This window comes from Halichoerus grypus, chromosome 13 (assembly GCF_964656455.1).
Source record: "Halichoerus grypus chromosome 13, mHalGry1.hap1.1, whole genome shotgun sequence".
NCBI lineage: Eukaryota > Metazoa > Chordata > Mammalia > Carnivora > Phocidae > Halichoerus > Halichoerus grypus.
Genome location: NC_135724.1, coordinates 27,020,241 through 27,043,662, shown reverse-complemented (window position 1 = coordinate 27,043,662; position 23,422 = coordinate 27,020,241). Strand labels below are relative to the sequence as shown.

Sequence of the window (23,422 nt, the reverse complement as noted above, 5' to 3'; positions counted from 1 at the left end):
AGCATAACTTTTCAGAGACAGGTATATGTATTCACTTTGGATTTGGGAGCACAGGGGCTTGGGAAGCACCTTTGAAATCTGACATCCTCATAAGGGGAGGAGGGCTCATAGAACATTCTTTCCCTGGTTAAAAATGTTAGAGGTGTCCTCTGTTCCTCCTTGACACTCCTACACTTTGGATCAATGTGCTGTTCCTAAGTCTGACTTTCAGCCTCACCTCATTATTTATCCCCCTGATTTCCTAGGCCCTAGAATCTGCCCCCACCCCTGTTCATTCTGTGCATAGATGGATTTCTCTTCCTGATCAGCTCACCCCTCTGCTCAGAAACCTCCAGGGTTCCCCATACCCTACTAAATATATTCTTAATTTCTTCACCAGGCACACACACACACACACACACACACACACACACACACACACACACACACACACACTGTAGTCTCATCAAATAAAACCCCTCGCTGTTTCCCTGATTTACCGTGTGTCTTGGCTTCTTTGGGGCTCTGCCTAAGCCAGTCAGCACTGGCCTTCCATATGAGGCTTTGCCTGGTTCCCCTGGCTCCTGCCAGAGAAAAACATGTCTGGGCTTGCTGATGGAGGATGAGAGACATGTGGAGCAGGGCCACCCTGCAACCCCCAGATTGGCCGTTGTGAGAAGCAGAGCCAGTCCAGATGCCTCAGAGCAGAGTGGGGCTGGCCAGCCCGCAGATCTGTGAGAATAAATGCTTACATGCTTCTTGTGTGCCCCCCTGATTTTACAACTATTTCTTATGTAATATTTTTGCAGCAATTGTCAACTGATCCACCTGATTACAGACGTTCAGTGTGAATACCTGCAGCATTTTCAGTGCATTTTTTAGAGTACTAGTCCCTTCTACCTTCAGTTAGGATTAGGTGTGGCTATGAACACAGAGACCCAAAGAAACTGTGGCTTAAATAAGATCAGAGTTGATTTCTCTCCCCTCTGAAGGTCGAGAAGCAGGTAACCCGTCATGGTGAACTGGATGGTGAGCTGGAGAAGTCCGTGTTGCTGAGCACTCGATGCAGCAGAGTAGGGACAGTCCAAGGCCCTGCCTGGGAACTGACAATCGGCCCAAGCTTCTGGCCTAGGCCTGTGTCCAATACGAAGAACAAGCACCATTTCCTAACTTGCCCAACCAGAGGAAACATCTTTTTGTGTGCCTGCAGAGTACAAGGATGTGTGCTGGCTGTTTTGTTTGTGCTTTATTTTTTACTTTTATTTTTGAAAAATTTCAAATATAAACTGTATTGGTCAGGGTTCTTCAGAGAAACTGAACCAATAGGATAGATAGAGTGAGGGAGATTTATTATAAGGGTTTGGCTCACGTGGTTATGGAGACTCAGATGTCCCACGGTCTGCCGTCTGTAAGCTGGAGACCCAGGAAAGCTGTTGGTGGAGTTCCAGTCCAAACCTGAAGGCCTGAGAACCAGGGGAGCCAATGATGGAGGTCGCAGGCCAAGTCTGAAGGCCCGAGAACTAGGAGCACTGAGGTCTGAGGACAGGAGAAGTTGGATGTCTCAGCTCAAGCAGGAGAACAAATTTGCCCTTCCTCCACCTCTGTGTTCTACTGGAGCCCTCTGTGGATTGGATGATGCCCGCCCACACTGGGGAGAGTATCTCCTTTACTCTGTCTACCAACTCAAATGCCGACCTCTTCCAGAATCACCCTCACAGACATCCAGAAATAATGTTTCGCCAGCTCTCTGGGCATCCCAGTCATGTTGACACACAAAAGTAGAGAGAATAATATAATGAATCCCCATGTGTCTGTCATTCAATTTCAACAATTATCATCTCAATGCCAACTTAGTTTCACCTATACTCCTCCCCCCAGGAGAGGTAAGAACCTTCCAGACTTCATGTATTTATTAAAATAAATACATAAATAATTTTTAAGTGATCTCTACACCCAACATGGGGCTCAAACTCACAACCCCGAGATCAAGACTCGCATGCTCCCCCAATGATATCTTTGAATATGTTTCTCACTTTCCTGTGCTTCCTATCAATTGGGAATTAAGATCTAGAAGTTTGATTAGGTTCAGGTTCCATTTTCTGAAAAGACGACTTTATAGGGGGCAGGTTGTTCTTCTATTAGGAGACATGTCACCTCCCACTGTCTCTCTTTTCGTGATGTTAACAGCTGTCGATTGTCATTGCCTAGAACTATTATGTCATTATGATGATATTCTCATTATATCATTTCTTCTTCATTTATTAGCCAATACTTCTGTAAAGAGAAACTTCCCCTCATCAAATATTTCATTAACCTGAAATAGAGTCCATAGAGGAAAGGCAGATGCATGCTTGATTCTATTTACCCGTTGTTTGTTTGTTTGCCTGTTTTAAATGATTTCCTGGCATCCTCCAAAACAGCTCTATTTTCTAAGAAAGCCATCCCATAGAATTCCTGCTTCCATCCCTTTCGCCAGGACATAGTCACAGGACCTCACCTCACTGCCAGGAGGTCTGGGACCTTTAGCCCTTAACCTGGGCAGCCGGGGGCTCGGAGAATTTCCCTATTACAATGGAGAAGGGGATCGTGGCCCCCAGGTCCCACTCCGTTTCCTGTCGGCTCATCCCTGGTTGAGGGCTGAGGCGAGCTCCTGGCACACCAGCTCCTGTCAGAGCATGTGCACACAACACATGCGTCCTCAGTCCTGTCCCTCCTGCTCCGCCTGCCCTGTGTCCCTGCGCTGTGCAGAGAGTAGAGCTCTCTCCTGTGGCCTCACTCTTCCCATGCTCTTGTTACTGCTCCCTTTCCTTCCCCTCCCTCTCCTCCTCCTCCTTCTTCCCTCTCTCTCTCCCCACTCCTCCTCCCTTCCTTCCCCTTCCTTCTCTTTCCCCTCCTCCCCAGCTCCTTCTCCTTCTGCTCCTATGTTTACTTCTGGGCCCAGTTTCATGTTTTGCCTCTCTCATTTTCTCAGCCTGTTTAGGGACCACTCCTGTCCTGCTCTGTCCTGAGGGATTTCTTGAGACTCAAGCCCACCTTGACTTTGGCTTGACTCACGGTCATCCCTGCTTATGGGCAACTGTTCTGGGATCCCTCTTTATTTTCTCATGGTTATGCCCTGGCTCCCCAGTGTCAGTGCCCCACTGTGCCTCTTCCCGTGTGAGGAGGCTGCATCTGGAACTCTGGTCCCATTTAGCACAGAGGCTGTTGTGACCCCAGTCACGGAGGGGTGTTTACTGAAGTCCAGCTGGTTCGCACAGATTTTCAAAGCTGGGTCTACCTGATGCCAGCCCAACCTGGAGAGGAGCAAAAATTCTGTGGTCTGTCTTGGAAAATTGTTCATGTCTACGTGGCTGATGTGCTGAATTTGCTTCCATTTGTTGAACAAAATGCAACGGTGGTCATCACCCAGATCTGATGTTGGGCTCTAGAGAAGTAGCCCTCAAAACGGATGCGCCTGGGCCCCAGAAACCTGAAGCTCTGTAGAACCCCCTCTGCGGGTGGCCAAGATGGAGGCAGAAGAGAGTGAGGAATCCCAGTGTGAGTCAAGGTCCAAGGGGACAATGCTGTTTCTACCTTAGAGGGTCATGTTTCTCCAGTTTGGACCAGGAATTACAGATTGACCTTCACCTTCCATTGTTTAAATATATCTTCCCACTAAGCCTGCAAACTTGCTCTAGGTCTTGACTTTGGCAGGGGGCAGGAAGCACACATAAAGAAAAAACCCCAATGAATGAAATATTTCTGCAAATCTTCCTATTCTCAGGAATCTGCTTTGTTGTACTTCTGTGGACATTAACTAATGGGAAGAAGAGTGGAAAACAGTCATCCTGGCATGATGGAGAACCAGTGGGAAGTAGCAGCAATACTAGGCTATGTGCCAGGAAATAGGGATTCTTGTTCTAACTCAGCCAGGAATGGCGGTGCCCTTGTTCATGACCCCAATTCTGAGCCTCAGTTTCCTTACCCGTAAGACAAAGAGATGGACAAAACAATAATCATATTTCATTCTTGGGGATACACTATATTTATGCTTCTAGAATCTTCCGTACTCTTTTCAGACTCCACAGTTATCTTCTCATCTGATACTCACAATACGCCTTTAAGGTACTGACAGGGGTTATTATTATTCCCATTACACAGATGGTTGCACTGAGGCTGAGGAATAGTAAACTCCCAAGGTTTCGTTGGTAATGAAACCCCGCCTCCTAATCCAGAATAGTTCCTTCTAAGCAGGAGGCTCATGCCTGTGCCTGAATGTGGACATATTGGTGAATGTGGGCATCTGTCTGTTATGTTCCTCCGATGTGTGAGTAAGAAAGGTGCAGTTAGTAGTTGGACTCATGATTTTCCTGGGTTTACAGGGAACTCATTGATGTTTGCTTTTGTCGGATGGATGTTCCATGTTATGGTATAATTTACACTGAATGCTTTAACTAGGCGATCATAAATAGTAACAGGAGGGCCAGGGGTAGTGGGCAAGGAGAGATGGACCAGTAAAGGGGCAAGAATTCAGAGCTGAATTGTTGGCACTATTGTATGTACTCCGTAAGTACGTACTTCACTTGGTCTTCACATTAATCCTATGAGGAAGGTTGCTATAATCATGCCCATTTTACAGATACTGAAACCAAGGCCTAGAGAAGTTAAGCAACTTGTCCAAGCTGGTAAGTGGCAGAGCCAGAACGTGAAGCCAGGCAATCTGGTTTCCGAGTTTATAGCCTAACCACTCTGCTGTCAAGGTCAGATTGGGTAGTCATATAAGCCTTTGTGAGCTGCTCTGGTATAAATTTTTTTTATAACCAAAAAAAAAAAAAGAGAGAGAGAGAATGAGAATGCCCTACTCAAAGCTACAGGGTTGCAGGGAAATTGGCACACCATATTTTGCTGGTAGTACTGACAATGAGTTCCATCTTTTTGTGAGCAATATGTGGCAAGACCCATAAAGTTTCTTCATATTTGTCAATTTAAGAATGCCAACCCTAGGGTCTCCTGGGTGGCTCAGTTGGTTGTGGCCTACTCTTGATTTCTGCTCAGGTCATGATCTCAGGGTCCTGGGATGCGGGCCCCCCCCCCCCCCCCCGCCCCATCGGGCTCAGCAGGGAGTCTGCCTGAGGATTCTCTCTTTTCCTCTCCCTCTGCCCCTCCCCCTGCTTGTCTGCGAGCTCTCTCTCTCTCAAATAAATGAATAAATAAATCTTAAAAAAAAGAGTGCCAACCCTAGAAGTTTGTTCTAAGCTTACAGCTCAACAAAAGCAGCAAGCTGTAGGCATGAAGCTTATTGTGTGATATCCAGTAATGCCCAAGAACAGAGCATGATTAAGTAATTTCACAGAACCTTCACTAGTTGGAATACTATGAAAACATTTAAAATGAAAATTATGAAGGTAATTGTGTAGAAGGATGGGGAACTGTCTCTGATAAAATGTTAAGATTAAAACACAGAATAAAAAATATGTAGATTTCGATGACCAATCTGGTGTCTATGCATATTGGCAAAGCCTGAAATAGAACAGGAAGTACTTCTAGTAGTTAGGTGTTCGTTAAGGTCTTCTTATTTTTTAGGATTTTTATTAGTGGTGACATTATGTTTATTTGACAGATCATGAAAACAGGAAAGAGCTGGTGGCAGAAGCTTGTTAAAATGACCCTCAAGAGGCGGGGTGGGTCTGGTGGGCAGTACCCCCCCCCACTTCACCCCTGAGTTCTCTGGGGGCAGCCGCAGGTGTCTGGGTGGAAAGAGGTCTGAGAGTTACATGTGCTTGGGACGGAGAGAACAGTGTGCCCTGGGTCTGCCTCACCTCACTCTTGCTGTTCTTTGTCTCAGCTTAGAAGCCACTTTTCTGCAGTCAACCCAATTGCCACCCCCCACCCCCAAATGGGCTAGGTGCCCCTCCTAGGTGTCCCCTTCCCCAGCACTCTATGCTAAGCTCCACGTCTGCACCTAGCAGGCTTTTGGGTGATGGCATTTATATTGCTGAGGCCCCTCTGCACTACAAGGGTTGGGATGTCAGGGGGCCGGCCCTGCATGGCCCCCCTAATGCCCTGACACAAATACATCATGTATTCAGTGAATGATCATCTTTTGCCTTGTCTCTAAAATGGGGGGAGCCTGGGTTGTATTAGATTCCTTTTAGCTCCATATACTGTGATTTTACCATCTAATTTTTACCAGACTTATTAAATAAAGGAGCCATTGGGTTTAAAGACAAGTCCCAATGTCGGAAGTGTCCTCCATCTTTCCACCTGTGGATGGGCTCCCCAAGCGGACTCTGGCCTGGGTGTGGACTGTGAGCCTGGTCTGGGGTCATGCTGGGAATTTTCATAGCACGTGGGCTGAGTGTGCACGGACACAGCCTTAGCAGCCCACCTGACAACAGGGCTGTGGCGGGGGGGGGGGGGGGGGGGGGGGGGGAAGGTGCTCCTCACTTCAGTCCTGCCTGTACCTGGGAGACCAGCCACAGGCCACATGTGACTCCGTGGCTGTACCTCCACGGTGAATCCTAGGAGCCTGCCAGCCCTGATGTCATGTGTGCCTTCGGGGCTGAGGCAGTGGGCGTGTCTGTGCACATGGCTGCTTGTGCCCTGTCAGAGCAGGGCGGAGGGAGGGTGACCAAGTGGCTCTGGGTTTTCCGGGTGAGCGTGTCTCTGTATGGAATCAGTGCACATTACTTCAGTGTATGAGTGGATTTCGATTCAGCAAATAATTATTGTGAGCTTTGTGCTCTGCAAAAGCAACAAAGCGTTGCCACGGGCAGGGAGCCTGGGAGTGTACATATCTGCATTGTGCGTCCCCTCTGTGTGTCTTTGGGAATGTGTTCTTGGCACGTGTCCTGCCTTCACAAGGCTTTTGGTGTGTGCATGTCTGTGTGTCAGCCTGGGTCCTGTGTGCGGCTGCTCGCTCGCTTCCACCCTCACTTGTGCCCGCAGTCAGGCTCTGCACGTGCGCCAGCCCCCATGCGCACGTCCCCGAGTGACCTGTGCGCGGTGTGCAAGGACCTCCGGGTCGTGTGCACTTGGTGCGCTCGTGCCAGTCTCTCCGCACGCACGAACGCACCTCCACATGTCTGGGTGCACGTCCCCCTCAGTGTGTGCACGTTCCGTGTGCACGCCGTCCGTGTCTGTGTGCGGGGCGCTCCACGCGCGCGCTCGGGCCTGCGGGCGGCCAGGGACCCGCGCCAGGCTCCACACGCCCCGCGGTGCTGACCTCCTCCCCCCCGCCCGGCCCCCCGCGCCCGGCCGCGGGCCTCCGCGATTGGCCGCCCGCGCCCTCGCAGCCGTCACCCCTCCCTCCCCGCCCCCCCGCCACCCGCGCGCCCGCGGTCCCCGCTGTCCCCCGCGGTTCCGGCGAGGCCGCGCCGCGCTGCGCTCCGCTCCCATTGGCTGCGCGCGCCTTTGTGTGGCGGCAGCTGCGGCCCCAGCGCCTTTGAATGTCGAGAGGGGCCGGGAAGGGAGCCTTTCCATGGGCCATCTGTCTCCCCGCCAGCCGCCGCCCCACCGCCGCCCGCGCCCCGCGCTCCGCCTCCCGCCCCGGCGGCTCCCGCAGCCCCGCCGCCGCCCGCGCCCGCGCCCCGGAGCCGCGCCACAAAGGGCCCGCGCGCAGCCGCCGCCGCCGCGCGAGGAGCCAGGATGGTCCTGGTCCACGTCGGCTATCTCGTGCTTCCAGTGTTTGGCTCTGTGCGAAACAGAGGTATCGCTTTTTCCTTTCGGGGTCCGCTTCGGAGCGTGGATCGCCGCAGGCACCGGGGCGGGGGCGGGCGCCGCGGGCGGCGGGGGGCTCAGGGCACACCCGCGGGGACGCAGGGCGAGCGGTGGCTTCTCCCCTCTCCCTTTTGGGGGACCCCCCAGTGTGGGGGTGGCCGCCCTCGTGGGAGCTTTTGTAGTGAAGTTAGGGTTTGGCGAATTTGGGTCCCTCCCTCCCCAGCCCCATTTTTTATTCTTTGCGGCGGACGCGGTTCCCCCAAATCACAGCCCCTTCCCCTAATACCTAGCCCTGTATGATCGAAAGGAGAGAGATACATGACTGTGCGTGCGCGCGCGTATGTGTATGTGTGTGCAAGCGTACTTGGCTTTCTGTTATTTGGTTTTTTTGAGGCATATGTATGTTTTGTGTTATTTGTGTTTGTATTCCTTCATCTTTCGGTTATCGCTCCCGCTGGCTGGTTAGCTGGGATCTGGTATGTGCCCTATCCCGTGCCCCAGCCCCCACCCTCTGGTGGGCACTTGCACGATTTCCCGTCCGGTCCCATCCTTTTCTCCCCTTCAACCCTTTTCTGTATCGCCCTTGTGCTACCTCCCTACCCCCCCCCATTGTCTTTGTATGACAGTTGCATTTATGGATTCAAAATGCTTGGGTGTGTGTATGTGAGCGCGTGTGTCAGTGTGTGTGCGCCTCGGAGTCAGACGTGCACTGCTGTGCACCCCCGGTCCCGGCCGGAGCGGGGTGCCCGGCCCTCGGGTGTTGCGCTGTGTGTGCGGATGAGGTGCGAAGCTGCCCCCACGCCAGGCCTTTGCCCTGGGCTGGCGTTGACAAAGCAGCAGGCCGGCGCCGGCTTTGTTTTTAACTGTGATACATGGGGTGTGTTTGCACGGTCCCCTTCCCCACATCCCCTTTCCCTTACATTCTACTCCAACAATAGCTTGGTTTCCCCCTCTTCTCCCCCCCCCCACATTTCTTCCATTTTCTTTTAATCAAAAATTCCCACCTCCCAAAGCGAATCCGAGATGCATTTAGATTCATTTTTTTTTTTTTTTTCTTTTTGTATTCTGCCTCTGGACTCACATTTCTCTTCTTGGAAATGTTTCTGCTACCCTCTCCCACTCCAAGTCTGCTTAAATCCCTGCTGGCTGAGGCCCTCCCCCACTCCCCCCTCCCTCACTCACAGAATGATGTCTTCCCTTTGCGACCAGGGCTGCTCCTTCGAGTCAGAGCAGGGGGTGGGGTCGCGGGGCGAGCGCTTTAGTGCGCCCCAGGGGCCCGATTGGGCAAGAAAATGAAAGCCCGGCCCTCTTTCTTCCAGCCCAGCTGTCCCCAGCCCCACGCCTCTCCCCAGAACCTAAAAGGCAAGGTTGGCCCCCTTAGGCCTGTTTGAACCGCAGTTTTTTTGTGTGATGATAGAATGATGACATTCTGCATTTATCAAATCTTTTTTTTTTCTTCATTGTGTAGCTCAGTGAATGGTCAACTCGCTGCTGTGTGCGCTGTGACCCTTCTGCCTCCGCATTTAGCTGTATTGTGACACCCCTCTTAACCATCTCCTGTCTCCATCTGAGGAAAGCATTGCTATTTAAGCGGCAGTATCCCTATCTCAGGCCGGCCTAGCGGTGGAGGGGGTGTGGAGGGGGTGTGTGAGGAGTAGGTCGGGGCGGGGGCGGGTGAGCTCTCCCTGGAAATGTCAACCCCCTCCCCCAATACACAATTATGTCTTCTTACTTGGCATTTCCTCTTAAAACGGGTGTGGAACATTACACTAGGCAGAAATTCAAAAATGATTAAGAAGGATGTTGAGCCTGAAAGTATAATTATCCTGATTAAATCATTATCATCCTCATTAATACCACGGATCTCTAAATACCATTGCAGGATGCCGATTTTACGTTTTGAAATTCAAATTGCTCAGCTGCCTTTAAATTTTATTTTTAATATGCTCCCCCCCACCCCTGCAAGGTCCCCTTTCCGCCCCCCCAATAAATTCTGCCTCTCAGTCAAAGTTTACTTTCATGGCAAACACGCCCACAGGAAATTCAAGGGCTGAGGGTGAGTTGGGCTGTGGGTAAAATTTAGCACAATGAGATAAGAATTCATGACCTTTCGATAGAGGATACTAATGCTTAACCCAACAAGGTCCTACACCACAATCTTCTTGTAAAACTATTAGATAGCTTGCCAGCTTAAGTCTGTTCTTTTTAGTTTCCATTGTAGTAGTATAGGATGTAGGCCATTTCAGGATAGATGTAGAGAAATAACCATTTTTGTATCTTCATCTTGTTTAGCTGAGTACATTGCACTGTAAATCCCTGTTAAGTGGATTCCTTTTGCCTTGGCTTGGGGGCTCTGGAACCCCATTTCCCACTTACCTGGGTGGCCATCAGCTAGCTTCTTGGCAGCACCCAGGCGTAAGTGAAGAGAGTACATTTAGTCGGAGGCAAAAAATAATAAGTATATGTTTATACATATATGAAAATCTTGAATGAGATGACAGTTGCTATTACCCCATAGCCTCTGAAAATTTGGTGCAGCAAGGTCCCTGGCTTAAGGGGGAGCCATGGCCATGGTGTCTTAATTGTTTAATTGTATGATGTCAAGAGTATCTTTGGACATCCGCCCTGGCCCTCAGAGCTGCCCCTTTAACAGCCGGCTCCCTTCTGCTGCCTCACCAGCCGGACCTGCTGGAAAACTGCAACAAAACGACGGCAGTAATGTAAGAATAAGGCCCCTACTTCGAGGGTCCTTCCAAAAGAAAGTCCCAAGTGGCTGCCCCAGATTGCCATTTGGCAATCTGAAAAGAAAGAGCAAAAAAAAAAAAAAAAAAAAAAAAAAAAGAAGAAGAAAGAATCCCCAGCAAAATGGTTTTCCATTAAACAGGGATAGTGTGTTCTGCTGTGCTGAATTACTTCCTGTTCTTATTTTGTGGGTAATTTTTTCTGTATCAAATATCCTTTTGGTTGTGTATCTTTTTCACCTTTTCTTGTACTAAAACTAAAGCATGATCTGTATTTTTTTACATCCCCCAGTTGACAATGTACAGCGCTCGGTTAGAGATGTCACCCTGCTGAAACGTACTGTGGTCGTGTAGCCCGGGCCATCTGCTCATTGTACGCTGCTTTTGTTCTGTTGCTCCTTCCGAAGCATGGTGGGCCCAGCCTTTTTTTTTGGTATCGTGTGCATGATGACATTGTTACACACAGAATCCACTAATACTAATATACAATCTCTCAATAAAGAACTAGTTTTCCTATATTAACCTAGTGTGCTTTTTCTCTTGCTGTTTTCCCATTTATTGTCGTATCCTGCTGTTTAGATTTTTTCCCTTGCTTTTCTATCCCCACCCTCACCCACCCACCCACCACTCCCACCTCCCATTGTAAGATTCGAGTGAATGCCTTTTTTTTTTTTTCCTTTCCTTTCTTGATTTCCTGTTCCTTTCCTTTCTTTCTTTCTTTTCTCTTTCTCTTCTTCTTTTCTTTCCTTTCTTTCTTTTCTTTTTCTTTCTTTCTTTCTTTCTTTTTTTTTTTTGGTGGTACAGATATGGTGACTTTAATCCCAACTAGTCTGTATCCTTTTACAGTAGACATCTGGGGCCATGGGAAAGGTCAGTTGCCCGGCCACACGGAAACAGCTCAACCGCATAGAGACAACCCCTATCTTTGGCCACGTGTGCAGCCGGCACATTTCACCATAATTTCTGAGTTACACGGCACTCGGTTTGTGATGCTGGTGAAGAGGTGGGGATATAACACTTAGGTTGAGAAAAGGGATACTGTTCTTAACTAGCAATCTTGTAGCATTTCAGACTCGCCTGAAAAACCCATTTTTAGTTGTGTTTTAACTTTTCCTTTTACTGTCTCATTGATTTACTGTCCTTATAAATCATGCTGGGGGTAACATGTTACATGTAGTTGAAGCCATGGTCTAGAATTTTAAAGTACCCTCTTCTATGTACATCTTTAAGTTCTTGGGACCTGCAGTGTAAGTTTTTCATTGAGATCCTGCATAAGGAAGATGTTGGGAACAGAAACCAACTCAGACCACCCCCCACATTTATCCCAGGGTCAGCAGCCTGACCTGTTACCGTAGAAATAAGAGGGTCTGTGTCCTCTGTAGGCTGTAAGCCAGTTAAAGCTGATTATAGCCTAGTTCCCGGACAGCTGCCTCATCTGTGGTCCTAGTGCCTCTCTTGAGAAAGAAAGCCAGATCTCTGCCGTTGTCTAAGTGTGTAGGGGTGTGTGTGTGTGTGTGTGTGTGTGTGTGTGTGTGTATAGGAGGTGGGGTGCAGATCAGGAGGGAAGTTGGGACCTACCCCCAAATTGAGTTGGAAGAAGAGCCCTTAACGTGTATCTGTTTTCCATAATTACATTTGAGAAGCCAGTGGAGAGGTATTTTTCCCCCAGAGTGGAACCCAAATTCAAGCATTTGTCAATTACACCTATTCAGTTTCAGCCCAGAACAAATCTTGCTAAATGAGGCATTTTAGACAGGGAGGAAATAGGTTGATTAAAGAAATTCTCAGTTCCTCCAAAGGGTCATCATTTTGGAGCTGTTCTTCCCAGGCTGTACCTCCTCCTCCCTCCCCCAGGCTGTCTCCCGGGGCCCCTCTGCCCCACTGCTGGCATTCCTTCTCCACGCAGGTGCACCCTGCCTGACCACAGTGCTGCCTTGCCTTCTTTGTGGCTTGGTTGGACTCTCCTCTCCTCCCATTACTGCCCTTTCTGCTCTGGCCCTTTGTTCTTGTGCTCTGCCCAGCCTGGGTGGGAAAGCTGAGCTGATTTACTGTGACACATGGACACACATGGAAGTTCCCAGCGGAGGCTCATGCTGTAGTTGGTGCAAGAAGAGATATGCAGGCCTTCAAGGATTTTTTTTTTTTCCTTCTTCTCCTCCTCCTTTTTCTTCTTTAATTTCGGTTTAACACGAAACTTTTAATTTTGTTCCTAGTTTGAGAAAGCAAAAGCAACCATTCTCCAACCCATCCTCAACAGCGGTAAAACTACCCCCCAAAATCAGGTGATGACCCTCGTTTTTGTCCTAGAGAGCAGTGGCTATTATTAGATTGATGCTAACCAGCTCTAAGATTCTACTTCTCTAGATTAGTGTTATGTATGTCAGAATTAGTTGATCGATACATTGCAAGGATGGGCTCTAACCTAGTAATAATATAGAAAGCTAGTGGGGTTAATGGGAAGTCATGTTTCAGCAATTTATCAAATGCATACTCTATTTTCACCCAGATTGTCAGAAGAAACACATTCAGATGAAGAAGCCCTTTCCCCCTTGACTGGATGATCATTACAAAGCCATTGTACTTTGTATCTACTCTCTCAACCATCTGACACATATCCGTTTTAATAACTTTTGACTCCCGGATTTTGGAAAAGCCATCTAGTTACTTAGATCCTACACCATAGACTTTCTAGTGAGAAGAAGCACAGCTCTTGTTTACCAGTCTTCTTTTCAAACAAAAGAACTCTTGAAGCTAGCAGCAGATAAGGACCACTTAAATGATGAGTTTTCTTAAATAATAGTTATCCATAAACCAGCCAATACTATGAATCCCTCAAGATTAGGGGAAAAGACCATCAAGGGTCTTGATGCTCCAAGATGCAGGTGACAGAGACTGGGTCACCTCTCTTCATCTTACAGTTTGCTTACCTCCTGCCCTATCCTTTCCCCCCACATCCTTCCCATCTTTAAATTAAGGTGTCCCACTGGAAAACTTACTGGTTTCCTGTGCTAGGGAAGCAAAACTCCATGCCGGATCCAAGTGCATTGTGAAGCCCCTTTCCTGGCCAGGAGACACTGGCCCCTGACTCCAGTTCAGGGTGTGACTCTGGATCTCTCAGTCCTACCTCACTACGGTTTGCACAAAGGTGCAAGACATTTGTGCCTTAGTTTTTCTGTGGATCTAACTAGCTCTTTAAAAATTCCTGGCTTAACATAGTACGAACATGAATCAGTATTTATTAGTTTCCAGTAGGGCTTAGCCACAGAGGAGCCAATGTATTTCCATGAGAGCTGGGGGAGAGGGGTGGGGACAGCTGGCCTTAGAGAGACTCAGGATTTTCTGGATGACTTAAGAACCAAAAGCAAACATTTGTAACCCTGCAGCAGAACCCACTTGCAATGCCTGTGACTTCGTGTGTTCAGTCATTCGTTCATCCACTCACTCACTTGTTTATTCATGTAGTTAATGGGTGTTTACTGAATACCTACTTGGGGCCAAGTTAAGGGGGATACAAAAGCATTGTAGGACCTGGGTGTCTGCCCTTCCGAGAGAGGCTTATGCTGAGGCTGGGAGATGAATGCTTAGGAAACCGGATGCTGTCTAAGATGTTCTGTGCCAAAGCACCCAAACGATGGCAGAACATCCGGACTGGGTGAGGTGGAAAGAGCCTGGGGCCATCCAGGGGTTAAGTCCTAGCCCTGTCTTGGCCCGGAAGGGTGAACTTAGACCACTGCTCTGAGCATCATCTAAACAGTGACCATCCTGATACCTGACAGGGTGTGTTTAGACTATTCAAAGGCACCTGGCATGCAGCAGGTGCCTCGGGCCTGCTAGATGGCTGCCCTCCATCCCCCATAACCATAGGAATTTATTGGTGAGGGATTAAATAAAGTTTCAGAGACAACCTTGCTGAGGAGGTGGGTTAAGATGTGCTTCAAAGAGTAGTGTGCTTCAGGAGGGAGGAAGAGGGAGAAGGGCTCTAGGTGGGGGTGGGGAAGGAGCGAGACTTTGGCTAAGGCCAAGAGGCTCTGCTGATTTGGCAAGAACAGGAAGTGCATACGAGGAGGGGTGTGTATGTGTGTGTGTGTGTGTGTGCGTGCATGTGTGTAGGGGTATGCGTGCAGGTCTGCTGCCTCGTGTGGCCTCAGGAGGCACGGGGACCATTGTCTGTCTTTGAATGGTTCTCCCCAGAGCACAGCTCTAGGAGTTAAGCAGCACAAGGTCTGGAGAATGTGGGACAAAGGGCCGGAAGATACTTTGAAGCCCGTTTCGGAAGGCCTCGGGAAGCTCCGGGAGAGTTTGAACTTGCTCCTTTAGCCATTGGGAGCTCTCTGGGGAGAGTGGTATTTCAACAACTCATTGTGGCAGCTGGTGACAGAGAGGTGAGCCTAGGGGCTGAGGCCAGGGAGGCGGCCATGGCAGGCTTCCGGGGGTGATGGAAGCCTACACCAAAGGTCTGGGGGATGGGAAGGACGGTTCCCATGAGGAGCCTTACCATAAGAAGAAGTGAGCAGAACTGAGTCCGGCAGAGGGGACAAACCAGGAAGATGGGAGCAATAGTTAGTTTCAGGGAGAGATGAGTTCAGTGGGTTTGAGATGCCAAGAGTGACAGAAGGAAGGGGACCATGGCACTGTCCTGGGATTAAAGACTTCTAGTAAGTACCCGGTGGGGTTAGGAAATTCACTTCAATAAAAATTCTTCATGTTTCCATGACAACTCCTCAAAAACCTCTCTCTCCAGTCTTGGAATCCCCTTATCCGGTTGTACGCACGCATCTTTAGTCAGGAGGCCATTCTCTCCGTAGCCTCTCTTGCAACATGGACCCCCTGGGTGCTGCGCCCTGCTGTGCCCTGATATCTCAGCCTGAAGGATTTTCATCCAATCTCACCCTTCTTGAGAAGAGAGACTCCAAGGCAGGCAAGTGCCAGGGTCACGCCCTCACGGGTTTGCAAAAAAGGTTGGCCCTGCCCATGTGAGGAGGAAGAACCTGGGGGTTCAACAACTTCCATCTAGGTTCGATCATGGAAGGACTAGAATGACATTTTGGAAGGGGAAAAAAAGTCTCAGGTGTCCACCCCTCTGAGATCATGCCAGTGAAGTTCCTCCCACATATCTGTGCATACATATATGTATATTTTTTGGCAAGCTACAAACACAGTAATGTGCAATCCTGCATTCTCCATTTTTTTTAATGTAACATGTCACAGCCTTTTCATGCTTTCCTATGTTGTTTTGACAAGCATCACTGTTACTGGCTGCACGATATTCTCCGTGAACCGTGGCTCTGCACCTGGGCTCGGGGCCATGGGAGGCACTCACATGGCCCTGGGTTGCAGGGCTGCTGTGGGCCCCAGGGGAGGAGAGGTGGGTGGCGTGGGGCTGACAGCTCCAGAGCCTCTCTGCTCACCATCAGCCCCTCCCATCAATAGGCCCAGATAGCTGGAGGGGAGGGCAGGTCAGAGAGGGCTTGGGGAAGGAAGAAGGTTTGCAGCAACTTTTGAGATCTGGGTGCTGGTCTTTGTTCTGCCACAGACTTCTGTGATCTTGGGCAGGTCAGCTTCCTCCCCTGGGTCTCGGTTGGCCTGCCAGTCAAACGGGGAGGATAGACCCATCGAATCTGTCCTCCAGGACTTGTCCCGTGAAGTGATGCGTGGGAAACAAAGCGCGAAGCCGGCCCAAGGCAATGGTAGCCATAATGAGCGGCGTTTCTCGGTGCTGGGCCTCAGATGGGCCATGCAGTGCAGTGAGTGTAGTGGGAACAGCTGGGGCTCACCGTCCTGCCCTGCCCCGGGGTGCCCTGCGGCCGGCTGACTACGCCACGCACTCACTTGCTGTCTGCCAAGGGAGCTAATGGCCCAGTGGTCCCTTCCTGCGTGAAAACACTGGGGTTTCCCCTAGATGTGAGGCACCCTTCATTGCCTCTTTGACTTTCCACAGGGGTGGCAGCCGTGCGCTCTTTAGTGCCCGGTGGCTAGACCACCTCCCCTGGGCAGCCGGGAGTGCTGTGGGGCGGCAGGGAGCACGGCCCGCGGGCCTGAGCCCAGGCTCACCTGATGCCCGAGCGAGAAGTTCCCCTTGTTCCCTAATACGTCCTTTCCCTGAATCATCCTCCGGGGCGTGCCAGGCCGAGCAGGGGAGCCACCCCCTGGGTGGCCTGTCCCATGGGGCTCAGCCACTCCTCCCAGGTAGCGGGGTGCAGCTAGGAGAGGAAGTGGCGGCTGCTGACTCAGCACCGGCCTGCCACGTGGAGAGGGGGTGGAGGAGCTCTCCCAGGCTGGGAGGAAGTGGGAATTCGGCGGACACCTGTCTCAAGGAAGGGCAGGAAGCTTTGCAACAGCTGCTGCTCCGAGTCTGGGGCTGAGAGTGGGAGGGAAGGGGGGGCGCTCTCCGGTGTTCCTCCCCCCAACAACCAGCTTCGCTGGGGCTCTGCTCCCCCGGCAGCCGGGGCCTCCATACCACCCTCCCCAGTGCGCAGGGCCTGACTGTCCCCTAGGGCCACCCCCCTCCTAGAGCAACTGCTCCTAGGTTCCCAAACGCTGTGTGCGGGAATGGATTAATGCCTCCCCCCAGGGCTGGCGATACCAGGAGTCTTCCTGAAGCCAAAGGGTGGTCCTCCCCGGAGGGCCCTCAGCCTCTAGGGCATTCCCTGGAGGCTGAGCTGGAATGGACTGGCCAGAAAAGGGCCTGCTGAGCAGAGCTGAGAAATCCGACTCTGGGGAAGGTGAGGCATGACGGGGGGAACACGGGTGTCCACAGACCCTTCTTTGAGGTTCCCGGCACAGCCAGCCGCCCCCGGCTCAGTAGCCTGTGTGTCCAGCTTGGTGGTGAGGGAGACCGAAGAGGCAGCTGGACAGAGCCTTGGCCTCAATTGAGTCAGAGCTCACCAGAGCTCCTCCTGAACCCCAGGTTAGGTGGGCTGTGGCTCTGGCCTCCCCTTTGGTGGACCCATGTCCCTCGGGGCATAGGTGGAAGTCAGGCCTAAGGGGGGAGATCGGTCCGCCGGTCTGGAGAGAACCTGGGCCTGGGAGGCGGCACCTGCTGGACTTCCTTTGGCTGAGGGGATAGATCCTGAGGCTGCCCCTGCCCGGGAGGCAGGGCTGCAGCCAAGCCAAGAGGGGGAAGGCAGTAAGAGGCCGTGGGAGGGGGTTTGGGCCCCCCCAGAGCCTGAGGAGCCCAGCCTTCTCCCTGCCAGGAGGGAAGGGCTTATGGGAGGGGTGAGGGGAAGAGAGGTCACAGGTGGTGAAGGGGACAACAGCCAGCCAGCCCTCCCCTGGGCAGGTGAGCTGGGAGTGTGATGGAGAGGGTGGGCAAGGAGCCCAGACACGAACTTGGGGTGCATTTTCCCATTCTATCCCCACCGCATCCTGAAGGGTCCTTGACCCGTCCAGGCTTCTCTAGGAGACAGGTGGAGGAAAGAAGGAGCATGGAGGATGGGAAGGTGGGAGGAAGAAGTTAGAGACATGCCCTTTTGTCACTGTCCCCACTCCTCAGCAGGGACCGCTCATCCTCTCCTGAGGACTCACGAAGTCTGTGTTGGTCCCTGAAGAGTCCTTCCTTGGGCTCACCATGGCAGGGTGGTCCTGGCCTGCCGTCTGGGAGCATCCAGACTAGAGGGGAGCTGGGAGGGATGTGCAATACAGAGCAGAACCCTTGACTCCCGGCAAAAAAGGGGCTTGCTGTGCCCCAGCAAAACATGGCATGGTTTCCAGTTTTACTGCTAAATCTGGGAGAAAAAGGGGTTTTATATTAGACTAGACAAGGAACTCTTAAGTCACCAGTTGCAAATGTTGCATGAACTTTTGAGTGAAAATATAGGACTCTGATGACGTATTTCATGCGGGCAGGCCAGACAGTAGCCCTATGGCTGGGGGCTGGTTGTTTCACACCCCTCCGACATTCAGGTGCTCCTGGGGAAGAGTATGAGGAGTGCCAGGTGAAGCAAGGCGTCCTCTTCACAGAACTGGAAACCCTACCCTGTCCAGGGGCTGGAGTTGCAAAACCAGCTCCCGAGCGCCCCAGTCAGGATTGGGACCTGGGTCTCGTGACTCTGGGGGCCGGTGCTCTTCTTGGGTCTTGACTCAAGGCAAGTTGGAAGCGGCCCGAGCTCCAGCAGCTCCAACAGGGGTGGTGGAGTGATGCTTTGTCGGAAGCACAACTGGGTGAGGCTGAAGACCGTGTGGGGTTTGACTGGATAGAGAAAAGGATGGTATTTCAATATGGTGGCCGATCTGCCATATTGTTCCCTAGTCTGGAGGGCTAGGGCCACGACCGGGAGCGAGGGTCTGAGTGGGGAGGTGGACATGAATGCCATGAGGAAGCATGTGAGGGAGGCTTTCTTGTGGGGGAGGCCCAGCAGGGCTGCCCCCGGGACTCTAAGGACCCTCATTGTTACTGTAGTAAAATATACACAGTGGTTCCCCCTTCTCTGCGGTTTTCAGTTCCCAGTTTCAGTTACCCACTGTCAGCTCTAGTCCAGAAACAGATGCTCGTCCTTCTGACATGTGGTCAGGTCAGTGACAGCCTAACCCGACGTCACCGGCCCCGCGTCCTTCACCTCCCTTCCTGTCCTCAGGCAGGCATGTTACCACCTCACATCATCACAAGAAGAAGTGTGAGTACAGTACAGTGAGATATTTTGAGACACAGACCACATTCACATAACTTTTATTAGAGCGTATTAGCACAATTGTAATTTATTCTTAGCTATTATTAATCTCTTACTGTGCTTTATTTCTAAATTAAATTTATTCCAGGTATGTGTGTATAGGAAAAAAAACAGTATATATAGGGTTTGGTGCTACCTGCCATTTCAGACATCGACTGGGGGTCTTGGAACATATTTCCTGTGGATAAGGGGGAACTAGGGCAGAGCATAACATTTGCTGTTTGAACTGCCCCCCCCTTTTAAGATATTTATTTACTTTTTGACAGAGAGAGAGACAGCGAGAGAGGGAACACAAGCAGGCGGAGCGGGAGAGGGAGAAGCAGGCTTCCCGCAGAGCAGGGAGCCCAATGCGGGACTCGATCCCAGGACCCCGGGATCATGACCTGAGCTGAATGAAGGCAGACACTCAACGACTGAGCCATCCAGGCGCCCTGTGTGAACCCTTTTAAAGTGTACAGTTCACAGGCGTTGAGGATTTTCACAACGTTGTGCCACTATCAGCACTTCTTACTTTTAAAACCTTTTCATCGCCCCAGCCAGAAACTAAGGGCCGCCTTGACTTTGAGGGCTGCTCCTGGGCCGGGCAAGGCTCTGCTTGCGGGCTCTCCTTGAGGACAACTGGGGACACTAAGTGGTAGCAAGAAGTGCACAGATCTTGGCATCTGGAAATCTTGGGTTCTGGCTTAGCCAGGTGACTCTGGACCTCCCCGAGTTTCATCTCTTCATCAGAAAAACTGGAGATGATTGTTATGGGTGCCGGCGCCAGGGGGAGGTGAGGATGGAGGGACGGATGAAGTGCAAGGCACTCAGAGCCCTGGGCGGTGCTTAGCCAGAGGTGGTCATTCTCCAGCTCCCTCTGAACACACACCCTGTTTGTTCAGGCCTGGAACCCTGGAACAGTCTAGGGGGTCCTAAGGGAGTGCAAAGGGGCAGACAAGAGAGGGCCGGGCATGTTTCAGTGTCACTGCATAAGCAGTTAATGAGAACCTAGGATGGGCTGTGGGCAGTCAAGGCACACACAGCTTCTGGCTCACAGCCTCACTGGGGAGAGCCCTGAGCAACCCTGAAGTGGGTGGAGAACACAGGCTGGGCTCCACAGAGGGCCAAGCTGATGGTCATGCTGGCTGGAAAGCCTGGCCCAGCCTGGAGGCAACTGGTCAGGGCTGGCATACGGGATGGGGAGAGGTCACTGAGGCCTGGAGAAGCCAGGAGGGCCTCCTGGAAGAGGCAGAACTGGAGCTGCTCCCCAGGAGGGAGATCTGAACCTCTTATGCCTGGGGGAGTTCTCAGGTCAGCCTGCCTTCCCTGCCCCGCTCCCCCAGACATAGACCCTGATCTGATCCAAGAGGTGAATGTTCAGAGTCCTGTGGCTGTCATCCTTGTCTGATTTTTTTTTTTTCTTTTCTGGAGCATTGGGTCCTCTCATTTCACTGTCATGCCACCCATTCCAGTCCCTTCCTCCCTGCTATCTCCCCTGGGCCTGGCCATTTCCCCTGCAATTCTCTGCCCCCTCTCCCACCCCTGCCCGGCCGGGCCGCCTGAGGGCCCCGGTGGGTCCACATGCCATCCCTCGGGTACACCTGCAGAGGGCGAGGCTGCCCCAGGGGAGCTGGGGGCTTCGTGACCGCCCTCTCAAGTGGGCAACCCTCTCGGGGTGCTGGTTCCATTCTCTGCAGAATGGGGTGCTCCTCCTGACCTGCCGGGCTGAGTGAGGATGAAGTGAGGTGGGGGATGGACGATGCCCACCCTGACACCTGACCCAGGGGACGGGGCTACTCTCGTCATACGTGGCTGTCTACTAGGGAGTTGCCACGTAAAGAATCTTCTGCCTGCTTCTAGGAGGCACTTTGAATTTGGTAAGGGGAACAGAGGGGAGGAGGAAAAACTTCTTTGAGCCCAAGTGTTCTCATCTGTAAAATGGGAACAATCCTGATCAACCCACCTCCCCTCCCCCCAACCCCTCCCCACACTGGCCCCCAACAGGGTTATATTGAGGCTGAGATTTGACGGTGGATTTGTTCAGCTCGTCTGACAGCTGTGCATGGAGCATGTACCCCGGGCCAGGCATTGTGCACGGCCCTGGGGACACAAGGAGAACAACGACAACAAAAGCACCAGCAGATGCTCCCCAGGGCACTTGTCTGGGCCAGCCACTTTCCTAGGCTCCTTACCTACCCTCACCAGACCCAATGGGAGGGGAAGCAGATGCGCCGACAGGCAGGAAGTTTCCAGGTAGGTACTGGGTGCTCTCCCAGCCTGGGGGAGCTGACCCCGAGCTGAGTCTTAAGGGATGCGTGGGCTTGCCCAGGAGAAGGGGTGGGGGCAGCGTGTTGCGGGCAGAGGGGCCGCGGGGGCACAGGGCAGGCTGAGGAGCAGAGTGCCGCCCCCGCTGTCCTGCGGGGGGAGCTGGGGCTTTGTCACTCCTGGGTGTCAGCATTGCAGTGTTGCCCGTGGATCTGCTGGCCGGCTGGCTTTTGTCAGGAGGGAAGTGCACACCCTCTCCCCAGAGACGGATGTCCTGAGCTTAGGGCTGAGGGCGACCCTTGAAGGCCTAGGAAACAAGGTTGACATCTCGACAGCCCCCTGCCCCCGCCCCAGGAAGCCATGAGGGGGCAGAGTAGCCTTCCCCACCTTCCAGGGGTTTTCATGGCCTCCTGCCGGGAGGGCGGGCAGGGGTCCGGAGGAGGGCAAGGTGAGGGGGATGACCTTGGGGGGGCGCTGGGCCTGGAGGACGAGGGGGTGGAGCCGACCCTTGCAGTAGGGCCCCGGGGCAGCGTTTTCCACTCTATCCAACCAAACCCTGGGACCCCCTGAGCTGTTCAAAGTTGTTTCTGCAGAAGAGTTATATGTTCCCCCAATGAGCAAACTGCTCCGCGCGTCACCCCTGTGGCGGGGAGCCCCGATGCGTGCGGGCACGCGGACTCCCCCCGTACAGCGAGCCCTTTGGTTCTGCCTGGGTAGCACTTCCCCACGCTACCTGCCGGCAGACCTCTGTGTGTGTGCCCATGCGAGTCCTAAAACAGCCCTTGAACTTGGTGCGTGGAGACTGTTTGGGAGATGCCAGCCCGGGAACTGGGTCATCTAGCTCAAGGCTGGCCCAGCAACTCCTTATACTGCAGAGAAATGGAGCTAAGAAAGGCCGTGGAAGGTGGCCCATCTGTTGGTGACTGCCTGTCTCGGAGTCCTCTCCCCGCCCCAAGTCTTCCTCCTAGGAGGGCCGTCTTTACCTGCCGAAGAGAAGACTGTGAGGTCGGGAGGTCAGGGGTGAGCCGGTCACTGCCTCCCAGCGACACCCTTGCTGGCCAGCCTGGGGGAGCTCTGCCAGTGGCCAGGGAGCCGAGGGGGGCCCTGGAGGGACTGGCCTTGTACCAAAGCCCCGCTCTGCTTAAGACTTCCCTCCTACCTTTTTATATTTATGACCTTGTCCAGATGCCACGGCGGGGGCTTTCTCCCTGCCCAGCTGTGAGCCCCCGTGCCCCTTGGCCCCCACCTACGTTTGACACACGATCAACATGGCACTTGATACTCACATACTTGTGTCTCCAGATGCTCCACCCCAGCACGCAGCCAGCCCCGCGCGGTCCCAATGTAACACGCGTTCATACACAATCCGCACCCCGTTAGGACACAGCACACACTCTCAGTCACACTCATTAACATCTGTGCTGGATCCGAGCAGGGAGCACCCACACACACATTCGCAGATGCCAATCAGCGCGCACGTACCCGCCTGCCGGCCCGCATACATGCATACACACAAGCACATCCAGGACGCCTACTCGCATTGTCTCACCAAAGGCAAGCTTAAATGTCCCCAGATGGGACTTCCTTCTCCTTCTTGTCGCTGACATGCCTGCCACCTGTGCCCGATGAGGACCCCATCCCACCATCACCGAGTTCACACAGTTAATCGTCCAAAAAAGAGATGGAGACCTTCAGCCAGGATAAAGCCGCGAGGCCTGAGCGTCTCCATATGCCGCTGGCCAAGTTAAGGGACCCAGACCTGCCTCAGAGCTGGGCCCGGCGACACGTAGTTGTCCCCATACTCAGGGCTCTGCTTTCTCCACGGGGCCTTGCTGAGGCCCAGGAGGGGCGGCGTCTGTGTGGGCTAATGCGAGGGGCACGGCTGACTTGCCGTGGCGTCCACTGTAGTCGCCTGATGATGGATAAAGCAAACCGCAAAAGCCCCTTTTGGATGTCAAGTGGCCTGGAGGGCTTCATGGAGGAGGTGGGGCTCGAGCCGGGGTGAAGGCTGAGGACCGTGCCATCAGGAAGCAAGAGGGGAGGACAGGGAGGAGGGGAGGCCACGTGAAGAGCATGGGGAGGAGTGAGCGTGGC

General features: G+C 52.5%; 1 protein-coding gene across 2 annotated transcripts in view; it reads left to right on the top strand.

Moving 5' to 3' along the window:
* Window positions 1-7,553: 7,553 nt before the first annotated feature.
* ARK2C (arkadia (RNF111) C-terminal like ring finger ubiquitin ligase 2C) overlaps window positions 7,554-23,422 on the top strand; it is a 107,611-nt gene continuing 91,742 nt past the window's right edge. For both annotated transcript variants that reach the window (XM_036107597.2, XM_036107596.2), the window contains exon 1: window positions 7,554-7,666. In XM_036107597.2, the coding sequence (XP_035963490.1) occupies window positions 7,606-7,666 (61 nt within the window). In that variant the 5' untranslated portion in view covers window positions 7,554-7,605. The remainder of the gene's footprint in view (window positions 7,667-23,422) is intronic.